Source organism: Coenobita brevimanus, chromosome 24, assembly GCF_032717465.1.
Source record: "Coenobita brevimanus isolate Jiangsu-jjx chromosome 24, ASM3271746v2, whole genome shotgun sequence".
NCBI classification, from domain to species: domain Eukaryota; kingdom Metazoa; phylum Arthropoda; class Malacostraca; order Decapoda; family Coenobitidae; genus Coenobita; species Coenobita brevimanus.
In genome coordinates, this window is record NC_136977.1 from 43,176,687 (window position 1) to 43,186,261 (window position 9,575).

General features: G+C 41.5%; 1 protein-coding gene across 1 annotated transcript; it reads right to left on the minus strand.

Moving 5' to 3' along the window:
- Positions 1-8,341: 8,341 nt before the first annotated feature.
- Positions 8,342-9,277, minus strand: LOC145393365 (uncharacterized). The gene has a single exon (XM_080267464.1). It carries the CDS (start codon positions 9,275-9,277, stop codon positions 8,342-8,344), a length of 936 nt encoding a protein of 311 aa, XP_080123590.1.
- Positions 9,278-9,575: the final 298 nt, after the last annotated feature.

Here is a 9,575-nt window from a genome sequence, read left to right on the forward strand (position 1 = left end):
TTCCTCTCATGAGGTGGCATAATGTCTCTAGATAAAAAAAAAAAAAAAAACGAAAAAAAAATATATATCACTATAAAAACTGCGGGGACGGGGTGAAGGTGATCGAAAGGAGAGGGAGTGAATATGAGAGCCTCGGACGCCAGGTAGAATACCTAATGGAAGCTTTCCTAATTGAAACGCCCTTGATGTCTCTCCCTGTGAAGCTGGTCGTTGTTGAAGTCTCCTTCTCATCTGACAGCTTATTCTTTTCAAGCAGAAACAAAAACGAAAAACAAAAGAGAAAGACTGAAAGCCTGCAAAAGTCGAACTTTCAGAGTCTAGACGACCAGCTGAGTAATGAAGGAGCGACAGCACCGGATAACTCTTTCATTAGACAGACGGACAGAAAAGGAGTGACAGTGTGTAGCTAAATGGGTGCTGCATGACCGCATTAATGATAATACAGTTTCCTTTGTGTGTGCTACATAGGCTACCCGCCTTACTGATATCACAGTTTCTTTCATGAACAGAATCGAAGAACAAATGCTGATAAATTTTCTGACGAAAACAAGAAAGTGGTGCGTGTTGAATGATCTGATTACAGACCATTGTACTGACCCTCACTGCCAAATAAAGTCCAGTAATTAAGCATCGTTATTAACAAATGTTTCTCTCTGTTGTCTATTCTAAGCAGGTGAGTGATATAACAACTAACATTAAACGAGACTCTCACTTGTCTATTACAAAAACTGAATGAGAGAAGTTGTTTGCAAGTCCTTAGTTTCTGAGAACAATTTCTGTAGAACCTGATGAGGAAGGAATGTGTTTATTTTCTCTTTATCCTCCTTGCCTGCCCTCAGTAATTTCGAATGCAAGCTAATCGAGTCTAACAAACACACATACCCTGACCGAAATAATGTGGGGCCTTCTCTACACCTCTGCGTACTAAGTTTTAATATAATACGGTCTTCAGAGCCGAAGTGAAATCAATTATCAACCACTGATTTTTGGATTTCTTTAAAAGAAGAAAAAAAAATGGCTAAAAGTTAAAGCACACCCTTGTAGACTGTTTCTTTTCTTCTGAGACCAGGTATATCAAAATCGTGCTGTTATTTATTGAGATACATAAAAACCACAGAGGACAAACTTTATAAAATTATCTGAAAAGTGTTTCTTTTCCGACTACGATGAGCCACATTAAGATTTTGCGTTCAGGAACTGTTTAGAAAATGTGAGAGTGAATAAAAGGTGACCTCGTATTATATTAGCCATTACTTGTTCCGTTTCCCTCCTCAAAGCTGATAACTGGCCAGTAAAACACTGAAATCCGTTTCCAGCCAGGTAAAGGGGAACAGCTCAGAATCGTGTGTTTAGTTACAGAGATACGGAAAATGCACAGCCCAAGCAATAACCTAGATGATCTCAACACTCATGTCTGGCTGAGTCCCCATTCTTAATACGAGATACTTTGCATTCAGACACTGCAGACTGCATTCAGACTTTGCAATCAGACTTTGCATCAAGACTCCATTTAGACGTCGGACAGATTTAAACAGACTCTGCATACAAACTTTACATTCAAACTTTGCATTGGGTTTTGGATACAGACTTTGGATAGACTTTGTACGGACATTGCATACAGACTTTGCAGTTAATCTGGTTGCATTCAGACTGTCAGAAAGTGCAGAAAATGTGTCAGAAATCTGGATAAAGATAACCTTATTCTATACTGATCATGCATTGTTCTCAGACACAATTCTGTTCAAAGTTGGTAAGTGGCTGAGTAAAAATTAAATTCTACCAATGCAAAAGGAAAACAGCTCACGTTAGTATCACCAGTCATCTGACGATATGAGATCAGGGGGCGAATTCACACACTGTCTTGATCTTAAGCTGAGTATAAGATCGCATGTTTATACATTTACTTAAACACTTACCAAACACTTTACAACCAATACGGAGTGACTAGTACCGTGAGAAGTACAACTAGACAACAAAAAATCATGATAATATTAAAACTAAAATGAAGACTTGCTTATCGGGGAAAAAACTTATTCAAGATTCCTTATCATTACGGCCGGTGACTCCTGACCTCCCGCCTTATCAGCTAGTTAGTCAGAGGTGGGTATCAGGCCAGATCACATCCCATGCCACGCTTTTGAAGTAAGTGAACTGCTGTTGATAGCACAGGTGGGCTCGTTCAATAAAGCTATATCAGACGAATATGGGTCAGTGAGATAAAAAGAAATGATGACTATAAAGGATACACTGAACCCATGCAGACACTCTCTCTCTCTCTCTCTCTCTCTCTCTCTCTCTCTCTCAATAATAATAATAATAACAAACAATTTCCCACGAATACTATGCACTGACTGCCCTCAACCCATGTCGTAATTTCCGAATTATATTGAGTTCAACCCCGACACTTTTTTTTTCTCCCCCTCAAATTCACTTCAGCACCACCTATTTCTTCCCCCGTCCTCCTCCTTCCTTCAAACTTGGCTGAGAACTCCACAGACATTAATTTTTCCCAGGTCACCCACGCTTGCATTTAGTAAACAATATTCCTGACCTCGCATGCTAACCTCGTAAATACCTCTTAAATATTCCACAACCCAGCTTTCATCATGGAGAGTGAGGAAAATAAGATTAACTAGAGGAAACGTAAAGACCAAAAACACATTCACCTCTTTATTACCACCAAAATGACAAACTAAAGAGGCACAGAAGAAAGTTAAATTAAACCATATCGACTCAGATGGAAGTCATGTTGAAGTATGATAAGCATCGAGAATGAAAGCAAAGTTCAGGAGGGAATTATTACTCTTTATTTTTCTCAAACGACAACTGACGATTTATTGCATTCAGACACTGCATACTGAGCCAATCAATATTCGCCACAGAAAATCTCTCCGCCGTCCAAAGGCAGATATTGAATTAGTTTTTACAAATAACAGACAAACGAATACTGAAGGACCACTTACAAAAATAAACTAGTAAGGAAAAGATACAAGAGGGCTTAGGAATGAAAATATGGCTCTTTAAATACTTAGAAAATTTAAAAAATAAGCTTATAATTAATTCCTAATATATGGGTGAATAAATTACAATAAATATTTTTGATAATATTCTCCACACATCCATTACAACTAAACAACAAGAAATATACAACAGAGCTACAGATATCTTCATGAACGTATATAAGAAGAGAAATAATACACAGACAAAAGGCTTCAAAAAGAAATCGCACAGCCAGTAATTTAAATAGAAGGAAATGTAGGTGTACTGTATTTTGAGGGATAAGGCTGCGTTCACACCAAGCGATTCGATTCGATTCAATTCATGGAGAATCAATTGATTCGATTCATTTTGAATCAGCGCCGTTCATACCGACAGAATCAAACTGTCAGAATCAACAGGGAGTAGTGCAAAGGCTGACTTGAACGAGGATGGACGTAGACGCTCTTGCTGAAATAGAGGTGTTGCTGTGGCTGAGGCGGCGTAGGCGTAGGCGTCCAAGAAGAATATGGGTGCATGAAATTAATGCAAAAAGACCTGATTTTGGGAGTTTCGGACACTTGTTCCCAGATTTGATAAACAATTCAGACAAGTTTTATGATTATTTTAGGATGACCAATGAACAGTTTAAAATGCTAGTGGAGTTGACTGCACCCAACATAAGAAAACGGAATACTAATTACCGACGTGCAGTTGGAGTTGAAGAAAGGATTGCCATTTACCTTAGGTAAGAAGTGAACTGTTAAAAAGTCTGAAAGTTGGGAGAAGTAGTGTTTCATGCAGTATAAAAGACATCTTTTATTTCTGGTTATGAATACAGAATACATTAAGAAAACATATCTTTTATTTCTGGTTGTGCATAGAGTAAAAATAAGTATAAATTATTTGTTTCTGGTTGTGAATATATTAAGAAAATAGACATCCTTTATTTATGGCAGTGAATACAGTAAAAAAATAGACATCCTTCATTTATGACTTAACTCACCTGTGCATTTAATTTCTGCAGCAATATCCTTCCATAAAGCCGCTATGGCATCCCTGTCCCGATGCTTCGGATCACTAGCATCATAAATAGCACGTCGCTCTCTCACTAAATTTATCAGGTCGTCCGGTAGCATGGTGCTCACTCCTCCACTGAATCGCCGTGACTGATGAAAAAATGGACCCTCGCGCATCAGTGATTCTGAATCGCCTTGAATCGCCATGATTTGAATTGAATTGATTCGCTTGGTGTGAATAGTTCCTATAGGAATTAACATGTCGCATCAAGACGAATCATGAATCGATATGATTCTCCATGAATTGAATCGAATCGAATCGCTTGGTGTGAACGCAGCCTAACTGGGGAGTGAATGAAGGCGTCACGGAATATTCTTTAGAGAAGTCCTTATTCAGAACATCTTTCCTTCTGTGACTTCCACAGGAGATTCTTACCACCCCATGTATAAAAGTAAAATTCGATGAAACGACGATGATAAACAACAAAGATGATGATGATGATGATGATGATGACGATGACGATGGCGATGATGATGATAAAACAGAGAATCTACTGTAACAAAACTCATATTACACGCCATGGGATAGAGGTAAAGTATCCATAACATCAACTTTCCGAACAAAACGACATATAACAGATGACGCATGACCAGGAGAGACGTATATGAGATAACTGGAGCCCAAAGGAGAATGGAACATCGGCGGGACGGACGGTGGGAATTGTTTGAGTTTAGTGAGAGGTAAGAGGTAAGTTCAAAGGATAAGAGGGTGATCTAGATGAAGACAAACTGATCAATGAACTATTCGATGAGAATGACGTGGAGGACAAACGAACTGATGATTTTCAAAGCGAGAGAGGGGAGTACCTGAGGCCACGAAGCTCAAATTTATTGGTAGGCTATTGAATGAGGGGAATTGGGTGATCGTTTCCATGGCAATATCAAAGTGAAGCAAACAGAGAAAGAAAACTACCTGACAACTAAAGGAGAGAACCTGTACACGACAAAAAGAAACCAAAAAACCTCAGATAAATGGCAGAAAACACAGACAATAAGCAATAGAAACAATCAACAGAGACAGTCATGGTAAATGGATGTAGAATCGAGTATGACAGGAGATGAGTTATGGGAGAAGAGAGGTGAATATAAAGGCAGGAATGGTGAGATGACGCGCCGTAGGCAACACACACACACACACACACACACACACACACACACACACACACACACACACACACACACACACACACACACACACACACACACACACACACACACACACACACACACACACACACACACACACACACACACACACACACACACACACACACACACACACACACACACACACACACACACACACACACACACACACACACACACACACACAAAATCCCCACCAAACAACCTCACTTCTGGCAAGGAACATCCATCATCACTTGTACTCAATTGCTCCCATTATGTAGATCAACACCTATACTAAATCACCTCCATTTTCACGCATCACGAACTCTGCATAAACGACCAGACAAGCCCTAATATATCCCTCAGTCTCGGCCCTCTCACATCCCTTCACCTTCATAAAACCACAAAATTAATGGACACTTCTACATAACCCGTACAGAACAAATAGCACTACATAATACCCACTCAGACCTAGACAGTCTCAAATATATCATACCCTCTTATCTGTACTATCACCGATGACATATGTAAACCTTTATCTTACATAGTCAAAACCACACAGATCAAGTCAATACACCCACTGCCTCATCACAAATCCTACCATAACCCCTCCCCTCCACAGACATACAATCACCAGTACATAAAACCATCTCTACGCAACTGCCCCTACATATATCCCACCATATTACAAATCCCCACTAAACCCTATAGACAACCTCTGCCATATCCAGTCCTACATAAGGGTAACCTTCGCTTCACAAATTAATCCTTCATCACTACACTGTCACTTCACAACGTTTTACTTTGCTGAGAAACCTTAAGCAGAGTTATGGAAGGCCTCATAGAGCGAGATGGCTGAACAACCACAACCACAACCACCTTTATATAACCCAGGAACTACAACACCCAAGGCACAAATCTGGAAGTGTTAACAATATGGCACATAGATCATGACTAGAAGTGCTATTGACGTAGTTAACTATGCTCCCTTTACTTTAATCTGGCCTAATATTGCCATCCGTCCATCTTGATGGCTGAGATATAAAAACAGATTAACACTAGAATATGATGCTAATCTCGAAGAAGTGCTGAGAAAATGATCTAGAGTCGTAGTATTGTTTTAATTCTACAACATCGCTACATGAAATAAACTGCAAATGGACGAAAATCTGGGCCAGGTTAAGGTGAAAAGACTGCGCGCGCGCACACGCACACGCACGCGCACACACACACACACACACACACACACACACACACACACACACACACACACACACACACACACACACGCACACGCACACGCACACGCACACGCACACGCACACACACACACACACACACACACACACACACACACACACACACACACACACACGCACACGCACACGCACACGCACACGCACACGCACACGCACACGCACACGCACACGCACACGCACACGCACACACAGATAGACATAAGGCCAATCCAAACCCCCAGCTTAAATAATTGGGCAAACCATTTTCTTGTATAGGAACATTCTTCACATCACAAATAAATTCTAATTAAATATTCTAATTATACCTGAATAGCATAAAATTACATACTAAAGGAAAACAGTTACACATGGGACCAAATTCTCGTCAGCCTGAGAGGTTTTCTATAATGTCCTTTACTATTTATTTAATATTTTAAGTTTTACTATTCTCGTGTACGGTGTATTTATTAGGTTTATATTAACACTAACTGCATAAATAGGAGAAAATAATGACGTATAAGATAAAAAAAATACTCAAGAGGTTCCAGGGAGCCTCCAAACTGACGAGAATACGAGTGGCACTGCAACCTATGACACCAGTGAATTTATTAGGATTATTCTCATCCTAATTACAGTGAAAATATACTTAATACAGGAGCAATACTGTTCTAGGCTAATTCATATGTCAGGTTCCCATAAAATATAATCTATATTCCGCAAAAACATTTACAAAAAGAAACAAATATCACTCAAACCAGCAGGGGAAATAAACACGCTTAGCTGCAGTCAGTAGTTCGTTTACACTGCCTCGAAATGGTGTCAAAACCTAATGAGATCTTGGATTAACTAACAATACTTAAATTGGGATGGACGGGTTGTAATCTCTCCATTTTATCGGGACTCCAGACCTGTAAAGGGATTATTGACCGCAGCCCTAAGTTCACTGAAGCAAACAGGCCACATTAGCTGACCTCCTGTTTAGTCCTCCTTTATTTTATTCTTACTTTACACTTGCTAACGCCAGACATGATTTTGCTCTGATTAATAAAGTTGTTTCGTAATAATGGGATTAGATTATTTTTATCGCCATTAAAGAAACAGGGCCTGCCTAATCTAAACAAGATCGCGTTGTAACTGGCGGAAAGAAAAGATGCAACAGATACATATTTTTAAAAATAATCTATACAGTATGATGAAAGTAAGCCTCCAATTTCTGAGTCATTTGTGAAGTCTGTGATGGGAGTAAAATGTCTGACCACTACCTACAAATGCACTCTGTAACGTGGCATCAGACTAACCACAACTAATATCCGCAACATGCACAACGATCGGTAGAAATGGAGGACTTCATAAATCTATCTTATATCTCCGTTTTGAGATTACGGCCATTCATTTCAGATATATAACACAATATTCTTTGAAACATAAGCACCATGACACTGAGAAGGATAGTCGCGTTCATAATAATGGATACACATCTACCCGTTTTGTCTAATGTAGGTTCACTGTCTACTATTTCCCCTCCTGCCTGGTGCAGTCATGATCAGTGCACCAGGCAGTGAGTGAAATTGTTCCGCATCTCACCAGCAGTGGACACTACAATTGATACCTCGAGCAGATGTGTATCCCTTATGAACGTGGCTGTATACATGATGTCCATTTCTGTATTCTAACTCATTAAATTAGCGGGAAACAGGGTTATGACGGTGATGATGATGATAAGAATAATGTATGGACCAGTATTACAGTTGAGAAATGTACATTATCAGGTACTGTCCTCCCACTTCACTGTCTTTGTCATAACCAGTACATCAGAGTCATGATAATTTCTCTCCACCTAACCACTGTGTGATAAGAAAACACGGTTCGAATGTGCTTGTGCGAGTGTGTTTGTGGGCGTGTGTAGAATGTAAGGGGGTGTCAAGTGACGAGCGTTTGTTGTTGCTGCTGCTGCCATGGGATGTACGGGTCACAGTTGATGAACAGCTTAACAGGGTCAGTTTGCGAGTCTGACGGGCCCGCAGAATACGTGTCTGGGTCGTTTATCGGTGTGGCCTCCCCGGTCTCGCACAGCAGCGTGAACAGGTCCGTGTCCTGGGCCACCTGCTGCTGCTGCTGCTGCAGCGGCTGCGGCTGCGCTTTGCTGGGGACGCCATCTGCATCGACTAGGGTGACTTCAGGTTGCTGGGGCTCGTGTTCCTCACCAAAGATGCTGGAAAGGACCCAGGCGCAGGTGTCTTGGGGAGCGTTACCGTCCAGCATGTCCTGCAGGGACTTGATATAGGCTGAGGCCAGCCTCAGGGTGGCGATTTTAGTCATGTCGGTGGCCGGCCGGCGTCGGCACACCCACCAGGGCAGCACGCCACTCAGGCTCTCGAAGGCATTGTTGATCTGCCGCATACGGCATCTCTCGCGGGCGTTGGCGGTCTTCCTGCGGTACCTTGACAGTGGGGGTGTACGCGGCTTATGATCCAGGGGGTCCTGCAGGCTCCACTCAGAGTCACACAAGTAACGGGTCTTTAGTGACCTGGGTCTTAGTTGGTACTTGACCGCACAAACCCTTGGCCGCCTACAGCCCACACCCACCCGACCCTGACTTTGATGTTTGCTGTCGTGATCCCTGTCTCGGTGTTTGCTGTCGTGAAGATAGGTTTGGTGATGACTGCCGTGGTGGTGGTCGCTTTCGTGGAGCGTGGTGCCATGGTGCTTGCTGTCGTAATGGTCGCTTTTCCTGTCACTATAAGTCGATCCGCAGATGTCACTTCGGTTGTTGTTACTGTCCACTGCATCACCAGCCAGCAAGGTGGTCGTACCTCCGTCTAGGCATTCCATCCGTGGCCTCTTTGACGGAATCATTGTTACGTTGCTGCTCCTTCACCGGTCTCCTTATCGGTATATCAGTACTGGTATCTCACTATCTTAAAGCTCTACTGGTGTCTCACATTTCTTTAAACTCAACTAGTGTCTCACAGTCTTTAAACGCAGTTGCTGTCTGTACCTTGAAAATAAACAGCACTTTAGTTTATGGACACATTTATACTTTTTCTGCAAATTCTGTCCTTTTATAGAAATCTGCGTCCCTTATAAGGTCATGATGGAGAAAATACGTGCTTCACATTCAAGTGGCTACCCCATCCCATGCACCGCATTAATT